Source organism: Tympanuchus pallidicinctus, unplaced genomic scaffold (assembly GCF_026119805.1).
Source record: "Tympanuchus pallidicinctus isolate F22 unplaced genomic scaffold, pur_lepc_1.0 scaffold3, whole genome shotgun sequence".
NCBI lineage: Eukaryota > Metazoa > Chordata > Aves > Galliformes > Phasianidae > Tympanuchus > Tympanuchus pallidicinctus.
The window spans coordinates 55,551,137-55,572,392 of record NW_026294747.1 but is presented as its reverse complement, the minus strand read 5'-3'; the positions used below and the strand labels follow the sequence as shown (position 1 = coordinate 55,572,392).

General features: G+C 51.8%; 1 protein-coding gene across 4 annotated transcripts in view; it reads left to right on the top strand.

Annotated features, from left to right (window-relative positions):
- The first annotated feature begins 3,126 nt into the window (after positions 1-3,126).
- SAMD4A (sterile alpha motif domain containing 4A) overlaps positions 3,127-21,256 on the top strand; it is a 65,649-nt gene continuing 47,519 nt past the window's right edge. For 3 of the 4 annotated variants that reach the window (XR_008209704.1, XM_052696556.1, XM_052696555.1), the window contains exon 1: positions 3,789-4,131. Coding sequence is in view for 2 of the 4 variants with exons in the window: in XM_052696556.1 (XP_052552516.1) it covers positions 3,936-4,131 (196 nt within the window). In the remaining 2 variants the exon portion in view is untranslated. Of the gene's footprint in view, positions 3,211-3,788; positions 4,132-21,256 lie in introns of those variants that run through there. The other variant, XR_008209706.1, reaches the window with a different exon arrangement.

Below are 21,256 nucleotides of genomic sequence, written 5' to 3'. Positions count from 1 at the left end.
TCTTTACTCTCCCACTGAATTACCACTTCAAATCTAGTGTTTCTTGGCAGACTTCTCAATAGCAGCTGAAGTCAGGGGACTGGTGAGAAATCTAATGCATCACTTATATTTCTCATAATGATCCTTATTTCGATGTCTTATCAGCTCCTTGTGAGCAAGGCTACTTTAACAAGTTAGAGGAGGGATTGCTAACTTGTGAATTATCTTTGCAGTTGGTCCTCTTCTTTTTTCCTTCTGAGTTCACAGGTGTTATTGAGACCCCAGAGGGTTCCTGGGACCCACCAGGCTCATCGTGCATCAGTCTCCTGCTGCCAGAACTGGCTGTGAGATACAGATGTTGTGCTGCTTATTAGCTGGTCAGTCACAGTGCCTGCACTGTAAGCAGGCACCCTGCTCTAGGTATGGGGTTTTGGTCTTCCCGAGGGTCCTTGATTTCACCATTTTCCTCTGCAGGGAAAGAGCCAAGACTGCAAGTTCAGAATGCAGCAGCTTGCAGGAAGCCTGGGGTGGGCTGATGCTGGCAGGCTGAGGTGGATTCCGGCAAGCAGGGAGCCCCAAGGGAGCAGGCAATGCCTTTCTCATGTGGCTGCTCTGGCTGCCAAGGTTAGCAGACCCCTTTCTATGACAGCACGTTTCATTGATCAAAGACCAAACAGGCCAGTGATTTATGGCACGTGACAGCTTGGAAAGCACTGCCTTCCCCCAGGCACTGCCATACGTGAAGACAAGATCGACAACTCAGCTGCTGCTGCTCCTTTGAAAGCTGCCTTCTTCCTAGGTGGCCAACTCTAGACCCTGGCAAACCTTCCTCTGCAGGATGACCTGCTCCAAGTCCAGCCTGAATCCAGCCTGTAACTTACCCTTATATCTCTTTTCAGCCAGAGGGTGGTGAGGCACTGGCACAGGTTGCCCAAGGAGGCTGTGGATGCCCCATCCCTGCAGGCATTCAAGGCCAGGCTGGATGTGGCTCTGGGCAGCCTGGGCTGCTGGTTGGTGACCTGCACACAGCAGGGGTTGGAACTGGATGAGCACTGTGCTCCTGTGCAACCCAGGCCATTCTGTGATCTTGATGTAAGACTGAAGATGCACCAAGAGCTGGTGGGCTCATGTTTATGAGAACATGAACAGCTCTAGCTTTTCCAGCTTTTCAGTCTTTAATATCTTCCCAGACATGTGAAAATGTGTAAATAAATCTGCCTGCTACGATCTTCTCTTTCAGCCCAACTTCTTAACAAATACTAAAAAGTCTCCAGCAAGTCCAGCAGCATTTGATGCTCTACCTGTGGTAAACTGTTTGCTTTTCTCCTGGCCTGAAAGTAACGTGATATAAAGGTCTCCAGATATTCTGACGTGTTTTGATGGGCTCATTTATATCTTTCATTTTTAGCAACCTGTAAGCAACGAGCAAGCTGTTCCCAGGACCCAACCAATGGATCTGCTTGCAGCAACATGTTAGATGCTCATCCCACAGCACCTTGTGGGCAGGCTTTGTAATTTCACTTGGCGGATTTGTAACCACAGCCATCTACACCGGAACATCATCCTGATCTCTTATTTTAATCAGGTAGTGCAGGTCACCAACCAGCAGCCCAGGCTGCCCAGAGCCACATCCAGCCTGGCCTTGAATGCCTGCAGGGATGGGGCATCCACAGCCTCCTTGGGCAACCTGTGCCAGTGCCTCACCACCCTCTGGCTGAAAAACTTCCTCCTCATATCCAACCTAAACCTCCCCTGTCTCAGTTTAAAGCCATTCCCCCTTGTCCCATCACCATCCACCCTCATAAACAGCCGTTCCCCTCCTGTTTATACACTTTTCAAGCACTGGAAGGCCACCATGAGGTCTCCCTGGAGCCTTCTCTTCTCCAAGCTAAACAAGCCCACTTCCCTCAACCTTTCTTCATAGGAGGAAGATTTTCCTGCCCCCCAGCAGCCTGGCTTCATCTAAAACCTAAAATCCCCACTGTTCTGTCAGCACCAGACACACTTAATTGCTAATTAAGTACAAAAACTGCCTTTCTATCTGTGCTGCTGGCACATCTCGGGTTGGAAGCAGGTTTCCAACTGCTGGGAATGGCACAGCTCTCGGCCCACGGCACGGTGCAAGGTAATGAAAATGCAGTCACGTCTTGGTGGGCAGCTCCAGACTTTGTTTAGGAACAAGCAAGAGATGCTGCATTTAATTCTTCCATCCTTCCCGCCGTGATGCTTTTATTCAGGTTTGCTTCTAACGAGATGGGAAATCTGGGCCTTTGTGTGCTGATGGATACGCAGCCTTCTACAGAGGCTTTCTTCCTTTTTTTTCCTTTCTTTTTCCTTTTATTTTTCTTTCTTCTTTCCTTTTCTTCCTTCTCATCTATTTTCATTTTGCTTTCCTTTCCTTTCTTCTTTACCTATCCTTCTTTTGCTTCCTTTTCTCATCCTCCTCTTTACTTTCGTTCCCCTCCTTTTCCATTCTTTTATCTCCCCCTTTTCTCCTCTTCCTTTCCTCCCCAAACTCGCACCACTTCACAACACCCAACAACTCCAACCCACAGGACTCATCACAGCCCAAAGCACCAACAACCCCCACTGAGCCCCCGCGTCCCACACAGCGGTACCCTCACCAACGGCTGGCCCAATACGCATATATGCATATGATGCGTATCTGAAATATAATTAAATGATCCAAGCGACCGCCGCCATCCCCGCTGTCTCCACTAGATGGCGGCTTCCCCCAGCGGGAAGCCCGCAGCTTTGAGGGCGGGATGACGGCTGGGGGGTTGGGGGGGGGGGGAAGCTTTGCGGATGGGGAGCGGGGAGGGCGGGGGGGAGGTGTGACTGCGGCGCTTTTTTTGGCGCGAGGGGACCGGAGCGCTGAATGAGCGGCGCGGATTCGCGCGGGGCTGTTGCACGGGGTTGGGGCACGCGGGGAACGAGAGGAGGGCGCGCGTCCCCCCCCTTTTCCCCCCCCCACTTCGTTTCCCGCGCCCCGCCCTCCCGATGACGTCACCGCTATGCAAATGAGCGCAATGTGGGGAGCGGGGGCTCGGCGCGCCGCCGGGCTCAGTCTCGCGCCGCGGAGCCGCCGCCGCCGCCGCTCGCGCCCCGCGCCCCCCCCTTCTCTCCCCCTTATTCCCCCCCCTCCCCATTCCCCGCCATGGCACGACCCCCCCCACGCCTCTCTCCCCCCCCTCCCTCCTCTTCCAGCACCCCGAGGCCGGTGTGAATGAGGTGAGTGCAGGGCAGTGGGCGGGGGGGGGGGGGGACTTTTATTTTGTGGGGGGGGCGGAAATTGCTGCGTTGCCCCTTCCTAGAAGGGTGTTGGAAGAGATCCATCCCTTCCTTCTTTCCCCCAGGGATATTTTCTGGGGGCTGTCTGCGCGCTGGGAGGGGGCTCCCGCTGTCGTCTCCCCCCCCCCCCCCCCCTAAAGCGGTGGGGTGAGCCCAGATCTGGAGGAGGAGGAGAAAGGCAGCGGGCTGCAGTGCCCTGCTGCTGCGTGCCTTCCTCCTCTCCTCTCCTCCTCCTCCTCCTCCTGCCCCCCTCTGACCCCTCCCCATTTCTCTCTTCCAGGTGTGACCCCCCCCCCCCCCCCCGGCCCGATCCCGCTCGTTCCGTGCCTTGCCCACACTCTCAGCGCAGGGCCGGCTCGGTGCACGCAGACCGCTGGGCTTTTCCTTATTATTTTACCTTATTTTTTTTTTTTCCCTCCTTCATCTTTTTAAATTTTTCTTTTTTTTTTTTTTCCCCATCTCCCCTCCCACTCCTCCCACCCCCATTTTACTCCGCATCGCCATCACCACCCCCGAAGAAAACCGAGCGAACCCGAAGCTGCACCCTACGCCCACCCACCAACCCAGCCTCGCAGAGGAAATCCTCACCGTCACCCGGCTCTATCACCGGGGGTTGGGGGGGAGGAGGAGAGCAGCCCTCCCCTCGCACCCCGGCCCTCAGCACCATGATGTTTCGAGACCAGGTCGGCGTTCTGGCCGGCTGGTTCAAGGGCTGGAACGAGTGCGAGCAGACTGTTGCGCTGCTCTCGCTGCTCAAACGCGTGAGCCGGACCCAGGCGCGCTTCCTGCAGCTCTGCCTGGAGCACTCGCTGGCGGACTGCACCGAGCTGCACGTCCTCGAAGGGGAGGCCAACAACCCCGGTGAGTTTGCTGCAACCCCTTTTATTTCCCCCTTTTCTATTCCCTTTTTCAGTTTTTTTTTCTCCTTGTTGTCCTTTTCCTTCCTTTTTCCCCCCTCCTTTTTATTTACTTTCCCCCTTTGTGCGTTCCCCCATATCTGCCCTAATGCAGCCAAAGCCATATATCCATACCTAACCCCTGTTGATCTCCCCACCCGCCCCGCCATCTCTCACATTTTCAAACTGCTGATGGCTCATTCCACTTGGCTTCCAGCACAGCCAACTATTGCGCGGTGTAACTACGGGAGCATGAATGATTGGTGGCTTTTTTTTTTTTTTTTTTTTTTTTTTTTTTATTCCTCCCCCCCTTCCTCCTTCCATGCAGTTTCCTGTGCAATAAGTAAGTCAGGTCACGTAGAGTCTGGATTTTCCAGGCTTCTTTTGGACAACGTGGCTCGCTTTGCTCTCTGCAACAAGGAGCCCATCGCTACCTTAGGCGAACTGTTATTTTCTCAAGGTCTGGCCAGCTGGGTTATCCGAATTTCTTTGAAATGTGGCAATTTCTGTTTCATCACTCAGATCCTGTTTGGACGCACTTTTTTTTTTTTTTTTCCTTTCACTTTTTTTTTTTTTTCTTTTTTTTTTTTCCTTTTCCTGCAGCTCTCAATACCCCCCTTGTGTTCTTTCTGCTGCTGCATTCACGGGATGCACTGCAGGGAGTGTGCAGGGCTGGGAAAGTGCATTGGGGCTTTATGTGATTGCTGTCCCGACTTCCTCAACTCTGCAGAAGTCAATGGAGTTGGAGCGAAGTGTTAATGCAATTATTGGGGTTGTTATATGTGCATATCATAGAATGGCCTGGGTTGCAAAGGACCACAATGATCGTCTCGTTTCAACCCCCCTGCTATATACAGGGTCGCCAACCAGCAGACCAGGCTGCCCAGAGCCACGTATGTTCCTGTACGTGCCTTTGCATGCATGTATTGCTAGCGTGTGTCCCCGTGTGTGTATTTGCAGTGATGGGGTTGGAAGTTGCTGTAGAGTTTCTGCAGTGTGGAATGCGAGTCTTAAAGTTGGACAGTTGGGTTTTCCCCAGTCTGTACCCCCAGAAATGGAGGAAATGGAAAAAAAAAAAGGAGGAAAATGGAGGGAAAGAAAAAAAAAAAAAAAAAAAGGAAAGGAAAGGAAAACAGGGGAAAACAAAAAGAAGGAAAAGTGGACAAGAAATAAAAAGGGAGGGGAGGGGAAAAAAAAAAACAACTGAAGCCCTATTGCAAAGCATCCTTTTTGCTTCAGACCCAGCGGTTCCGCTCAGGGCCGGAACGCATCGAGCGGATCTCAATGGCGATCCGCTGCAGTCGGCTCCCAAACAGAGCCCCAGTGTCTGCGGGGCGGGAGGAGCGCAGTCCCGCTCCAGCTGTTCCCCATTAGGGCCGCTTGGCAGCCGGCCCCGCTGCCATTTGGTGACGAGGGCCAGCGCCGCGGGGCCGAGCCGCCCGCCCGCAGGAAACCACCCCGAGATCGGCGATGGTCCGAGGGAGAAAGGCTGGAATTGGCCATTTCCTTTTATAGCTGCAGGAATGAGAGGCAGGAATGCTGCGGGGTGCGCCTCGGTGCTGGGATGCTGCTTTTAGAAACGGCTCAAGGGCCGAAGCGCGGCCGCCCGCGTCGGCGCAGCCCAGCCTTGCGTCCCCTGCGGCAGATAGAGCTGTGGTTTAATTCTTACCTGCGCTGCTGTTTTCCTTCACGTCGTGTTTTGAGTTTTCCACTGTGGGTGCCCATGGGTTCCAGTTGTGTTTTGCACATCCCAGTGTGGGTGCTTTTGGGTTCCAGGTGTGGTTTTGGGTGTCTTGCTGTGGATATCCCCGGCTTCTGGTTGTCTTTTGGGTATCCTGTTGTGGGTGACTGTAGGTTCTAGTTGTGGTTTGGGTGCTCTGTGTTGAGTATCCCTTGTAGTCAGTTGTGTTTTGGGATGTCCCGTTCTGGGTGCCCTTGGGTTCTGGTTGTGTTTTGGGATGTCCCATTGTGGGTGCCCTTGGGTTCTGGTTGTGTTTTGGGATGTCCCATTGTGGGTGCCCTTGGGTTCTGGTTGTGTTTTGGGATGTCCCATTGTGGGTGCCCTTGGGTTCTGGTTGTGTTTTGGGATGTCCCGTTCTGGGTGCCCTTGGGTTCTGGTTGTGTTTTGGGATGTCCCATTGTGGGTGCCCTTGGGTTCTGGTTGTGTTTTGGGATGTCCCATTGTGGGTGCCCTTGGGTTCTGGTTGTGTTTTGGGATGTCCCATTGTGGGTGCCCTTGGGTTCTGGTTGTGTTTTGGGATGTCTCTGTGGATCTTTTTTGGTTCTGGTTGTATCTTGGTATCCCGTTGTGGTTGCCCTTGAGTTCTGGCTGCCTTTTGGGTATCCCTGAGTCCCAGTAATGTTTTGGATGGATGACTGCCATGTCCCTGGAGAATGGAGAGCTGTGTCTATGTTTGCCTTTCAGCCATGGGGTTGTGATGCAGGCAGTGTGGTGAAGTAAGGCTGAGCCATGGGGTCACTTGCTCTGACGATGGGAAATGTCATCCTCTGGCTGTCTTCACTCCCCATAGCCAGGGCTGGTGCTCGGCTGTGGGGCCAGGGACACATCCTCTAACATCCGTACTGCAAACCCAGGTTGTGCCATCAGTCCCCTTCTCTCTGGGGGGTTTCCCTTGGCAAGGAGCCGGGTACCCGCAAGCATCCCAAGGGATGTGATGGTTCCTTAATGGAAAGGGGAATTGGAGATCTGCCCCGCAGCTCTCGGCTGTAGGAAGCAGCTTTTGGTCTGCTGCCCTGTCCATAAAACCACCTGTGTCTTTTAAATAGCATTTGTCACTTGACTGGCCATGGAATCACACCAAGTTCTGAAAGCAGCATCGTCACTGAGCCCTGTGCTGCTCTGCTCTTTGAATCCTGCTGTTTGTTCCATGGGAGCGGGGCTGCCTTGAAGGTGTTGGTGCTCAGTTGTAAAGGACAAGGAAGAAGCAAATTCTCTGCTCCTTGCTCTGGTGAAGTGTTTGGCTCGTGGTTGTCCTGCACAGTGGCCCCGGGAGGTATGCAGACACAGCTCACCCTCCACTTGGCTCACTGGGGGGTTTTGAGCATAGAATGCATCCCTCAGTGCTGGGCAGAGTTACCCCAGGACCTCACAGTCCTACACCCCGATGAGAGCATCCACACCACACAGATTTGGTGTCCCGGTGAGGAGCTGCTGGAGGAAGAGCCAGGGAGAGGCAGTGCCTTTAATTAGACCAAGTGATGCAGCTGGAAAAAATGGCCAAGCGCAAAGGTGCACCAGCTCAAAGGAGGGCTTGTGCTCGTATTTTTTTTTCCAGCTGTCTAATAAAAGCCACAGCTTGTGCCTGCAGAGCTCGCCTCGGTTGCCCTGGGGTGGCTGCGGCTCCATTTTGTTGGGAAGCAAAACCCCATTCCCCTCCAACCACCCATAGCAAACTACCCTGTACCCAGCCTGAGGGCTGTGCCCTGCTTTCTGTTTTCCTTGGCTTTGCTGTAATGCTGAGTTCTGGTTTAAGTGCCTGTGAGATGGGAGCACTGGGAAACGCTGGAGGCAGTGCTGCCAGCACATCTCTACCTAAAGGAGATGTCAACAGAGCTGCCAGCTTTGGTCCTGGTAGATGATGAACTTCACTTGTGATATTCTGTTTTAATTAAAATGGTTTTCTTTTTAAGGGGCTTTTGTCAGCTGGGGAGAGTTGGAGCCCTCACTGCTGTCCCCCTGCTTCGTCTGTGCCGGAGTTGGTGATATCTTGTGGAGGCCAGGCTGGACATGGCTCTGGGCAGCCTGGGCTGCTGTTTGGCGACCCTGCACATAGCAGGGGGTTGAAACTGGATGATCATTGTGGTCCTTTTCAACCCAGGCCATTTTATGATTCCAGGTTCTTGTAATCCCTCATCAAACCCCACCGTTATCATTAATTTAACTTAGAATCACATAATCATTAAGGTTGGAAAAGACCTCTAAGATCCCCAAGTGTAACCCCAACCCATCCCCATCCGCCCACTGACCACCTTCTTAACGTGTAGCCCATGAACGCCATTATTTTCCAGGCTGGGAGCAATGTTTGCAATCAATGTGACTAACTGAAATAGTAATTAGTGTGAACGCCGGCTTTATTTTAAGACACATTCGTCAGTGCTGCAGCCCTCTGGCTCCGTGCTGCTGGCTAATGTTACTGCAGATAACCTGCAGGGAAAGGGCAGGTCGCCTCGTGCTGCTGAGCTGTGGGGGCAGAGCTGGGAGCGGTGATTTGGATCCGTTTTGGGGTGCAGATGGGTTTGGGGCTCCCCCTACCCGCTCTGTGCAGCAGCCCTCAGCCAAGCACCGGTGGCTGTTGGAGGCTTCCTGCTGCAGGGGCAGCCCAGCAGTGTGGCTTGGCACCGAGGGGACCGATCCTTGCATGAATCATGCGTGGATGCCTGTGTGCCTCTGAGTGTGCATCGCCCCCTCTATTTTCTCCTTCTATATTCAGCGCATAAACAAGAGCGGTGCTCTCTGTTAACTCTTGGTTTTCCAAGAGCTGCCTCAAGGCTCTGCGTGATGCTGAAGGAGGAGGAGGTTCGGGCTGGAGCAGGCAGAGACCCAGGGCTGGCTTCCCGCTCCCTGGCAGGAGCTTTTCTCAGCTTTGCCACGCAGCAGGCGAACGCCTCTGGGTCTGATGGGAGCCAAGCACGGATCTGCAGCTTGCAGCTCCATTTGTTGATGTGTGCCATGAGATGGGTGCACTGGAAATGTTGGCAAAGGTGCCCAGATTGTTGCTGGTGGCTCTGCTCTGCCTTCCTGCGTGGGACTGATCTCTGCACAAAGACCTGGGTGAGGATCTTGGGGTTTGCTGGTATTGATTCTGTTGCCCTTTGCGGCCATTCCTGGGTGCAGCCTTGAGGTACAATGCAAAATCTTCCTTCTGTTACATTTAAAATAAATAATTTTACTTCTACTGTCTCAGGACAGCAGAAGACCTTCTCCTGTACCAGTGTGCTGAAACAAATCCAGAGGTGTTTCCATTACCGTTGTGGCACCAATGGCAGCTTCTGCTGCTGTCCCCACAAGCCTCACCTTGCATTTGCAGGAGCTAGACGTGGCTTGAAGATGCTCTTTCCTTAAAGCAGTGTTAACATTGCAAGTGCCATGAGCAGGGTTTGGCAGCTCTGCTCTTCCTTTGCTCTCAAGCAGCCCTTGGAGGGGCCATGCAGAACCTGGGGAAGCTCATCTGTTACTTATCTCCATGAGTAATTCCTTCCAGACTGCCTTTTTTTCTTCTTTTTTTTTTTTTGGTAAAACCTATTTCAGATGAGCCACAAACTGTACTTCTAACCTGTTCCTTGTATACGTCTGATGGGATGTGGCTGGTGTTGGGGTTGGAGACTCAATTGCTGAGGCAGTACTCAAGGAGCTGTAAAACATGGTTTGAATGCTTGAAATACTCCAAAATTTGCACGCTGCTGCAGTTTATTTTCTTGTTTCACCATACCCACTGCCAACGTCCCTCAGTGCCTCATCCCTCCAGGAACAGTGAACCCCCTTTCCCTGGGCAGCCGTGCCACTGCATCGCTGCCTTTTGGAGAATAAATCCTTCCTGGTATCCAACCTGACCCTCCCCTGGCACAACCTGAGACCATCACCTCTCATCCTATCACTGTTACCTGGGAGCAGAGGCTTAACCTGTAGAAGATGATGATCCTCATTGTGATCACCTATAGGGTCAGCTCAAATCTCAGCGTTCCAAAGGGATGGACTGTGTTCAAAAGGAGAAACAAATGATGTCCCCAGGCTGTTTCCCTGCCAGTAACGCGAGTGGAGATGCAGTGCTGAGCTGTAGCCACCTGAGTGACCTTTTGAGATAAGAATTGTTATTGACTGGCAGAATTATGCTAAACTGATAAGAATCCTTTTTAAGAGAAGGGAAAAATCAACACTCTGTAACCATAACAACGGGCTGGAGATGGAGCTGCTCGTGATGCTGGTGTCTCAAGGGTGTCCACAAAGGATCCCCAGAGCTGGGGACCTCCTCACACCAATGCTGGTCCCGAATTTCCCTAATTTGCAGTGAATTGAGGGTGAATGTGGATGGAATGGGTTTGGGGATGGATGCTGCTGGTGGCTGTGAGCAGCAGGGCAAGGATGGCTCCTGTTTGCCGTTTATAGCAAGTCTGAGTGTTTGCCAGCAAAGTTGGCCATGTCCTGCTGTCACGCTGATGCTATGGTTGGTGGAGTTGCAGAAAGCAACCTGGAGCCATTGATTTTTTTTCCTTCCCTACCCCCTTGTGCTCGTGTAGCTGGTATCTGTGGGTCATAGAAGGCATCCATCCTTGTGGTTCCCAGGTGGGGCCAACCAGGAGATGAGCGGGAAGGTGAATCGTTTGAGTTGGAAGGGCTCCTTGAAGGTCATCTGGTCCCACTCCCCTACAATGGGCAAGGATGTGAAGATGTGGAAGGAGGGGGGTAGGCCAAATAAGGCAGACAGCTTGCAGCCTGGAAGGCCAACTATCTACTGGGCTGCATTAAGGGTGGCCAGCAGGGAGAGGGAGGTGATTCTGTCAGCTCTTGTGAGTCCCTGTCTGCAGTACTGCGTCCAGGCCTGGGGCCCCCAGTACAAGAAAGATGCAGAGCTCTTGGAATGGGTCCAGAGGAGGGCCACTGAGATGGTCAGAGGGCTGGAGCACCTCTCCTATGAGGAAAGGTTGAGGGAACTGGAATTGTTCAGCTTGGAGAACAGAAGGCTCCAGGGAGATCTCATGGTGGCCTTCCAGTACTTGAAGGGAACGTATAAACAGGAGGGAGAACGGCTGTTTGTGAGGGTGGATGGTGATAGGACAAGGGGGAATGGCTTTAAACTGAGACAGGGGAGGTTTAGGTTGGATATGAGGAGGAAGTTTTCCACCCAGAGGGTGGTGAGGCACTGGCACAGGTTGCCCAAGGAGGCTGTGGATGCCCCATCCCTGCAGGCATTCAAGGCCAGGCTGGATGTGGCTCTGGGCAGCCTGGGCTGCTGGTTGGTGACCTGCACATAGCAGGGGGTTGGAGCTGGATGAGCACTGTGCTCCTTTGCAACCCAGGCCATTCTGTGATTCTATGAAATGCTTTATAATTAGGTTCTAAAAAAACTACTAATCTGTCCATTTAGAGTGTGTACCAACTAGAGATGCACAACTCACTGCATTGGGCTACTTGCTGGACTCTGTGATCCCCAGAGGACCCTTCCAGCCCTTATGGGTCTGTGCTGGGGAAATGGATGACATAGAGCTGCTGTTATGATGCATGTAGCACACAGTGCAGTGCAGAGGTGTGTGCTCAGGCTGTGCTCATGGCATTATTCTGCAGCAGTCGGTTGGATGCTGAACGCTTTTTGTGGTCGATGTCAACCCTGGGTCAGGCAGAGAGCCCTTATAAATAACACTGGGTGGATGGGGACCGTAGCTGCTGCTGCCCAGCTGTCTGCATCACCGCCCAGGCTTTGGAAAAGCTGATCTGAGATTCCACAGGGAGTGGGTATGGAGGTATTTAAAGCAGGGGAGCAGCTAAAAGCGGGTTGTGCACTAAGAAGGGAGTGAGGCTCCATCTTGAGGACAGGTGGCCAGCGCTGATGGCTGGGCCTTGCATTTTGCCAAAGCCATTGTTGCACTGATCCAACATCACATTGTAGTTGATGTGCAACACTGCATTTAGGTGCACTTGGAACTTGCTGCTTGTCATCCTTTGTATGGGAGCGGGTGAGCCCCAGGGGGATCCTGCGTTCTTCTCTATGGAGTGGAGGAATTCCATCAGAGGAGCTATTGTTTGGCCCTGTTCTCAGCATTTTGGCAACTGCTCTTTAGATTAACCCTCCTGAAAGGGGAGGGTGCTCTTTGCTGGGTTCGAAATAATGGCAAAAATGTGGGCAGATGCTTTTGCATTGTTAAGTCGATACTGGCGGGTAGCGGGGAAGCATCGTGTGGGATTAGAGAATGAAGGAGCCAAGTTCTTCAAATCCCTCATAAAGCCAAACTGCACGCTGGCACTGATGTTCAGTTGCTTTCTGGGTTTAAAATAGAAGCAACTTATTTTTGCCCCTGTACCCCGAGTGGTTGGTGGTCAGTGATGCAAACGCCCAGGGTGCAGAGCCCGACCAGCTCCAGTGTGACCCACAAGGTCCATCAAGGACATTGGGTTGGGCACCAGGTCCAACTCCTGGCTCTATACGAGATCATCCAAAACCCAAACCCAATGTCAGAGCAGTGCCCCAAGCACTCCCTGAGCTCTGGCACTCAGGGCTGTGCCCGCTGCCCTGGGAGCTGTGCCATGCCCACAGCCCCCTGGGGCACAGCCTTGCCCTAACATCCCATGTGCTTGAGTCAGTCCATAACCTTCAGAGCCCCTGGCCCAAAACCGTGGCTCCTGGGCTGCTTGGAATCAGTGCTCAGGGTGTGCAGATGTTGGGTTCCAGATAGGTGCTGAGAGGTGATCCAGGAGCAGCACAGTGGCCCAGATGTGTTTTAATCTGATGCACTCTTTAGTTCAGTTTACACATACAGTTACTGTAATTTCTTTATCGTGACCAAAGAGACGAATCCTCTCTGTCAGATGCATTTATAAAAACAGATCATCTGTTTTTGGCAGTTGGGACAGAGGCAATGATGTAGGATTTTCATCCTAGGTGTGAAGAGCCCTGTAACACAAGCAGCCCCAATCCTTTGTTGTTGCTGTGTTCATAGGGAGAGCTCATTAAAGCTGGCATGATCACTCAAGTAAATGAGAAATGAATGAACTTAAAATAAAAGGCTAAATCCTGCCGCATTAAAGCAGTAGTTGTGATTTGTTAAGAGCCTGATTTTTTTGCATGTGAACCTGGAGTAATAGGGTTGCTTTACCTTTGAAAGAATTTAACAAGACACTCTAATTTTCTCTTAATGTTGCAGTGCTTCGAAGTAATGCAAGGTCAGACCGAGCGTAACTAACTCCAGTCTGAAAGCAGAGGGTAGCCTGTTTCTCAATAGACTTACAATTAGTGAAACAATGTGCGTGTCTTGGAGAAGGTTTTAGCAGGAAATGAGACTGCTGGAATCGCTGTCACTGCAAGTATGTGGCGGGTTTTCCATCACTTTATTATTTTATCTTTTTTGTAAGGGGGATCCCTGCAGAAGCCCAGGTCTCGCTTGGCGTGGGTTGAGCCAGCTTGCCTTTGGGATGCTGCAATTCCACCAGCATTTTGGGCAATGCACAGGGCAGGTGTTAGAATCACAGAGTTGTGAAGGTTGGGAAAGACCACTAAGATGATATCCTGCCCTAACCCACCCCCTGTGTCCACCGACCATGTTTCTCAGTGCCACATCTCAGTTCTTGAATGCCTCCCAGGACTCAGCAAGTTCACTGATGGTACAAAGCCAGCTGACACATCTGGGGGCTGTGCTTCCATTCAACAAGACCTGGGCAGACTGGAGAGTTGGGCAGAGAGGAAGCTGATGAGGTTTAACAAAAGCAAATGTAGAGTCTTGCACTTTGCGCGGGGGGGAGGATAACTACATGCATCAGTACGGGTTAGGGGCTGACCTGCTGGAGATGAGCTGTGCAGAGAAGGGCCTGGTGGATGACAGGTTGGCCACAAATCAGCAGTGTGCCTTCGTGGTCATCAAGGCCAATCGATGGTATCCTGGGATGCAACAAAATAAGCGTGGCCAGCAGGTCTAGGGGAGGTGATTCTCCCCTTCTACTCTGCCCTGGTGAGGCCACATTTAGAACACTGTGTCCTGTTTTAGGATCCTTGGTTCAAGAAAGACAGGGATCCCCCAGAAGGAGCCCAACAGAGGGCCACAAAGATGATAAAGGTTCTGGAGTGTCTATGAGGAAAGGCTGCGTGATCTGCGTCTGTTCTGGAGAAGATTGAGATGGGATCTGATGAATATTTATAAATATCTAAAGGGAGATGGGAGGCAAATGGATGAGGCCAGGCTCTTTTCGGTGATGCATAGCAATAGAACGAGGAGTAATGGCCTAAAACTTGAATGTGGGAAGTTCCATACCAACACATGGAAGAGCTTTTTTATGGTCAGGGTGACGGAGCAGTGGAACAAGCTGCCCAGAGTGGTGGTGGGGTCTGCTTCTATGGAGATAGCCAAGAGTGGGCTGGATGCCAACCTGGGTGACCTGTTGTAGGGAACCTCTAATGTGAGCAGCAAGGACGTGGCCTGAGTTTTGTTTTGAGGAACAGGGAATGGAGAGTGCTGATAGTCCGAGTTTCTGACTAACTCAATAAGCTGAAGAATGCGGCAGTATCGGGAATGAGATCTGTTCTTAATTGCTCAATTGTAAATGATGGCGTTTCTCCAAATGGAATTAATTTATTGTTTTTCAATTCCTGTAACGAGACTCGGCAGCACGGAACCCAGCAGTTAGCATCAACATGGCAATAGGGAGCTTCCGTTAAGGCAAGGCTGGATCGGGCCCTGGGCAACCTGATGGAGCTGTGGTGTCTCTGCTCACTGCAGGGGGTTGGACTAAATGGTCTTTAAAAGTCCCTTCCAACTCTAAGGATTCTGTGATTCAAGAAGTCAGAGGCATTTTGGGGGGAAAGGGTGCGTATGCAGCCATTCATGTTGCCTTTTGGACTCTTCTTTCAAAAAGAAAGGAAAAACCAGGTGCAAAAATGGGATGTTTTGTGCATGTAGGGGTTGGTGGGGTGAGCACGGGGTCCTTGTGGCACCTGGCCCTGCTGATGTTGGTGGCCCAGTGGGACCCCTCCTCACCCAGCCCTGGGGCAGGGTTCCCCCATAGGGATGGGGATCCCCATGCTGCAGTGTGTTCCTGGTGGGGCCAGGCACTCAGCCAGCGCTCATAGCAGTGCTGCTGCTGTATTTTTAGTTTCCTCTTCTGATTTTTTTTTTTTTTCCTTCCAATTTTGGACGTGTTTTTGACAGCTTTTACCTGCTGAGTCACCAGTCATCCCCTCGCACGGGAGCTGCTCCTCACGTCCCAATTCCCCGAGCAGGCTGGGGCGACCGGCGTTTAAAAATAAAACTTGTCAAGGAAATGTGGGCTTTTTTGAGGCTTTCTTCTTTTTCTCCTTCTTTTCCTATGGTTTGCTCTGTGTATGGGAGGGCTATTGCACAGAAGTGCAAGGGTAGGATGGCTCTGTGATGTATTGTTGCTCAGAGCTGGGTGTTGCAGTCAGATAACAGTACAACTTTTAATGTTGAGCGTATTCTGAAGCTGCAGCATGTGCTCTTGTTTTCTAGAGATGGATTTTCTTGGTGGTAAACCACAATTTGAGCCCACAGAATGGCCTGGGTTGGAAAGGATCACAATGCTCGTCCAGTTCCAACCCCTGCTGCGTGCAGGTCGCCAACCAGCAGCCCAGGCTGCCCAGAGCCACATCCAGCCTGGCCTTGAATGCCTGCAGGGATGGGGCATCCACAGCCTCCTTGGGCAACTTGTGCCAGTGCCTCACCACCCTCTGGCTGAAAAACTTCCTCCTCATATCCAACCTAAACTTGCATTAAAGTGCACAAACTCTTTCACAGTATCATTCCTGTTGGAAAAGACCTCTAAGGTCATCCAGTCAACCATCCACCTACCACCAGTGTTGCCTGCTAAACAGTGTCCTTTTGATTCTCATCACATAACAAATAACACCCATTTGCTGTAATGTAGCAGGACTGCTGTCTCCAAGGCTCAGCCTTGCTCCTGGCCCTTGGGTTCGAATGGCGTGAGTGTTTACAGCTGTTTTTTAAATGTTGCTTAGTGCTTAATCTGCAACACTTGCTTGTGAGCTGCCTGTTGGCCACCAGAATGCGGTGGCTGGCTCTCCAGAACCCACGTGGAAATAGTTTGGATACGCGTAGTGGCATTCATGTGTCTGAAATACCTTCCTTCGTTCTGCTTTGAGTATTTTCTGCCCTAAAAAACTCATGTCGTGATTACTTGGGTGAGCTGCAGTTCTGGGCATGGCATCTATTGGCAGGGAGATGGTAGTATCACCATCCATGGAGGTGTTCAAGAGCTGTGGAGATGTGGCAGTGAGGGACGTGGGCATGATGAGGGCGGGCTGGGGTTGGACATCATCAGCTTCGTGGTCTTCTCCTACGTGAAGTTAGAAACTTCTAGTGGTTGGTGACCCTGCACATAGCAGGGGGGTTGAACGTAGATGATCTTTATGGTACTTTCCAACCCAGGCCATTCTGTGGTTCTTTCTATGATTCTATAAATGATTCTATGATCGGGATTGGTGTAAGCCCCTTCTTCTAGCTGTATTCTTGCAGATTGGAGCACGTGTTGATCCTGCAGTATCAGGGAATGCTTCACAGTGGGTGAAGCTGCCCTGCAGTGCTGTCACATTCCTTATTCCCTTTTCTACAGGATGCCTAGTAGAAATCAGCCATACTTATCTATATATGGATCCTCCAGGTAGCTGTGTTTAATGGGAGCACAGCAGCTGCTGGGTTATTGGATCTTAGGGAAAGGTTGCTTTAACTTTGCTCTTCTAGAACGCGCCATCGTCTTGTGCAGGCACCCTGCCCTGGAGAGGAAGGATGGGGTGTGTGTAACAAGAAGGGATTGGGGAACAACTGCAGCCTGAAATTGTAGCTGGGCTGGGAAGAGGAGGCTGAGGATGAGCAGGGCCCCTTGGCATGGTCACCAGCTGCCTCAGAGGGATGGTGGAGAGGAAGCATTGGTGGGATGCCTCGCTGCCAGCTCCCTCATCAGGGAGCTCGGCGCTGGGCAGAAGCTTCCTGCCTCTGTGGCAGAATTTAATACTGATATGGATATGTTTAGGATGCATCCATTTCCACCCCCTGCTGCGGGCTGGGTGCTCCCGTACTCAGCCTGCCCGGGGCCCCATCCGTGGCCTTGAGCATCTCCAGAGATGGGGCACCCACTGCTCTGGGCAGCCTCTATTGAGTAGATGACAAGATTTGCACTGCTTTTAAATGAGTAATTTGATAACTTTTATGGAATCATCTGAGTCCAAAGGGACCCTGAAAGGTCATCTTGTCCAACTCCTGTACTGCTTTCACATTAGGAAGAAATTCCATCCTTTTAAACCCCATCAATGAAATAGAAGTGAGCTGTTTTCTGATCTCGCTTATCTACCCAGTGCTTGAGCACTGAGGCTTCCCTTCGTTGTCGCTGTCTCTTTTGTTACAGCAACCTCCAGCATATGGCTGAGAGTTTTGCATCTAGCTCAGACGCGTAGTGACATGCTCTTCTCTTCACATCTCAGTCTAAAAATGGCCTTTGGTTGGTTTCCAGGATGCTCATGAGTACTTGGTGCTGGGAAGGAAAACAAAAGGCCCGCCGACACCAACAGCTTTTGCAAAAGAAGCTTTCTAAAAATGCATCTCCTTCTTGCAAGGAGAACACTTGCGCCTGGGTTACAGTACACCAGTTGCTGTTGTTGACGTGCTTTGCTCAGTTTTGCTGTGTGGGATTTTCGGTGCTGAAGATTTCTTTTCTTTTTGAGAACGGCCGAAGGAGGGCTGTGGGGACGGAGGGGGGTCCGGAGGGCAAGAGGTGGCTGAGGACTGGGTTTGTTGGACCCAGAGCAGAGGCCTCATGGTGGTTACAGCCCCTCACAGGGTGTGGAGGGGAAGGCTAAGGCCAGACTGTCCTTGAACCCACACTCCCCACGCTGGGTCTCCGTCCGTCTCCATCTCTCTCCATCTCACACCACCAGAGCAGGGTGAGGGCTGCGTGGGGATGGATTCCCTCCCTCATGGCATGCGCCCAGCTCTGGCTTTGGCTCTTGTTTCAGAGCTCCTCTCTGCTTGGCTGTCTTCAATTTAGGAACCAGAGTCTGGGGTGAGTGCGTGTGCCATGGAGTGGGACCAAGACAGGGCGGCTGCTATAGCAGGTGCTGCTGTTCCTTCTGAGCCCACTGCCACTGAGACCTGTATTTCCACATCATCTTTGCTCTTGCTTCAAGTTCAGTCATTAGGAATTAAGGCTTATTTTTTGGTACTGGGACAAGAGAAGCAGCGCCCAGGGCGGCTCTTGCAGGTCTGTGCGCTGACATCTCTGTGCCTGTCCTATGCCTGTCCTATGCTGTCTGATGTTGTTCTCCAGTTGTGGACCAGCCCTAAATCATGCTCCTTTCTAACTTAGGAAGTTGGGTAGACATCCACCAAGGAACCCAAATGGGGATGGTGGCTCCCAAGGTCTGCTCTGAGGTGAAATGCCTTGCTTGAAACTGCTGAGCCCCCCACAGGGCGCTGTGCTGTTATCCCTTTGTCCCAGAGATGAACAAAAAGGGGTCCACGGTTTGTGATAGGAGATATCACATGGCTTCATCTGTGTTCCATGGTCCTTTCTGTAAGAGGCAGATAATCTACCTGGCAAGGGTGCTGGGAAGCTAACTGAATTCGTGCTGAGGGCTCTGGATAGAAATGCTGCAGTAAGCACAAAGTGTGGGTGTAGGCACGGTGCCGTACAGCGCTGGGATGGAGCGAGTGTGCTCATGCACACACAGAAATGTGCTGAGGCTTTTCTGCATTGCCTTAGAAATCTGCCTGTGCAAGTGAAAGTGTGAATAGAGAAGGAATAATCAGGCAAGCATTGCTCTTCATGACCTCTAGTTCTGAAGTGGAGCCTTTTACTTGCCTTTGGATTGTGCTTATTGGGGCCAAGCTCTTGGAGGACCCGTCATCTTCCCCATCTAACAGGCTGGCAGTCATGCCTTGTCACTCCATGCTCTGTCTCTCCATACTCTGCCTTTTGGGTGAGCTGGGTTTTATTTTGTAATTTGCCACTATCTCTGCAGAATGGGCAGCTCTCCTTGCTGGATCGTGGCACCAGGTCCCACCCCACAGTGTCCCCAGCAGCCCATGGAGCATTCTCACAGCCATCCCATGTGCTTCAGGTGGCCAGGTCCAGTGATAAAGGCACCCTTGTTAGTGTGGGTTGCCTTGAGCTGTGTTTCCACAGCTCTGTTGACAGAGTCTTCAGACGTGTAATTCCACCGGATCTGGCTGCGTACAGAGAAGGCTGGATTATTTGTGTTTCATAAATAAGGCCAGAAAATGCAAGATCCCAGGCACTGCAAGCCAGCTCTGTATCACTCCTACAGGCCTTTTCATTTTTGCTCTGCTGCATTTTCCTTTCTTTCTTTATCCTTTCTTCCCTATGCCCCATGCCCACCCATTATCCACCCTTCCCAGAGTTTCCCCTCCTATCTGCATGCATCAGTACAGTTTGGGGCTTAGCTGCTGGGGGGTTGCTCTGCAGAGGACTTTGGTGTCCTGGTGACCATCAGGGTGACCATGAGCCAGCAGTGTGTCCTGGTGGCAAGAGGGCCATAGATTGTGGCCAGCAGGGTGAGGGAGGTGATTCTACCTCCAGTGATGGAGCAAAGGTTCGGGCTGCCCTGAGGGGTGGTGGAGTCTCCTTCTCTGCAGATACACAAACCCACCTGGATACATTCTGTGCAGCCTGCTGTAGGGAGCCTGCTTTAGCAAGGTTTGCACTTGATGATCTCTAGAGGTCCCGTCCACCTCCTATGGTCCTGTGGTTCTGTGCTGTGCCATTTGGTGCAGCTGCTGGGGTCTCAGCCAGCTTTCACACTCCTGCTGTTTTTTCCCATCCCTCCCATTCGTTCTCCTGGCCTTCAAACCTGCAAAGGGATGGAGCAGGTTTAAGGCAGCACCTCCCTGACCCCTGGGTCCCTCTGCACTTAGGGAGGGGTGCAGCAGCTCTACTTTACTTCCAGCATCTGCTGGAGCCCACTGGACAAGCAGTTCCGTAAATGCAAACGAGCAATTTGATTAATTAGAGCTCTCTGGCCATTTTCCAGCTGGTTGTGGGCACTGTGCCCCTGGAAGCATGGGATGACGTGTCCCCAGGCTGGGCATCTGGGCCTGGGCTCACACCCAGACCGTGCCCTGATGCTGAGGCTCTGAAAAACAGGCTAAAGTAAACCCTGTTTTTTCCACAAAAGGGTCTCTAATGATAGTTTAGCAGTCCAGCCTGGCCTTAAAATACTTTGCAGGGGCCTATTGAAATAAAAACACACTGGTACAAACGCCATACGTTCAGTTGAGTGTGGAGGTGTCCGTTCAGTTAGCAAAGTGCTCAGGGGAGCACCTGTGAGTGCAAGGAGAGCTTTGCCGTTCCACCAGCACGGTGAGTCCTGGTCCTGGCCAACCCAACCCCCGTGGCATCTGCAGAACCAGCCTTCCTGCAGCCTAGCCTCATCACCAGGCAGGCAGTTCTCCAGCTTGCAAAGAGTTCCTCTGCATGGGCTTGGTGAAGTCTGATTCTGTGTCCTAGGTAGGTAGGAGCAGCACGCAGTGTGGTTTACTCATCTGCAGCTTGATCTGTGTTGCTGGTATTTTCCATATAGAAACTTGCTGTACCTCTACGATTAGATATATGCTGGACATTAGTGGCCAGGTGTATATGGTTAACAGCTGTGACCTCAGTCTGGTCCCCATGGGATGCAACGTGTGGCCAACCCCTTGATAACTGAGCTTTACAGGTACACTGGTGGCTGGATGCTGGAGGGCACGGCTGGGGTGGCAATGTTTTTTGCTTGCATTATTTTGGCTGTAGAGAGGACGGGGGTGCACGGGTGTTGGGACAGGGCAGGTTGGGTGTCTGCTGGATTTTCTGCCCTTGGCAACTGCTAGCAGATGCCTGGGAAACAGACTCAGCAGCAAGGCTTGTAAGTGAGGTTTTCCCAGTATAAACTCTCATTTTCCAAAGATCAGCATTTCTGGGGTTTTCTTAGTTTCCATCTAGACCAACTGGGCTGTGATGTGAGTTTGGGAAGCGAGCCCCACAAGCAGAAGAACAATAGGAAGCTATTCAGGCTACTTCTCTTCTAATGGAAAACAGACCGAAGGACTTTTGTCTCTTGTTCTGGGGGAAGTAAATGAGTCTTTGAAGCTCAGCACACTCCCTCTGAGTTTTCAGCACAGCAATTAATACAGCCCCCCCTGTGTTAGAATCACAGAATCATTCAGGTTGGAAAAGACCTCCGAGATCCCCAAGCCCAACCCATCCCCACTGTGCCCACTGTCCGTGTACCTCAGTGCCACATCTCTATGGCTCTTGTACACCCCCAGAGATGATGCTCCTCCCCCGCTCCCTGTGCAGCTGTGCCAGCACATCTCTGCTCTTTCAGAGAAGAAATCCTCCCTAATAC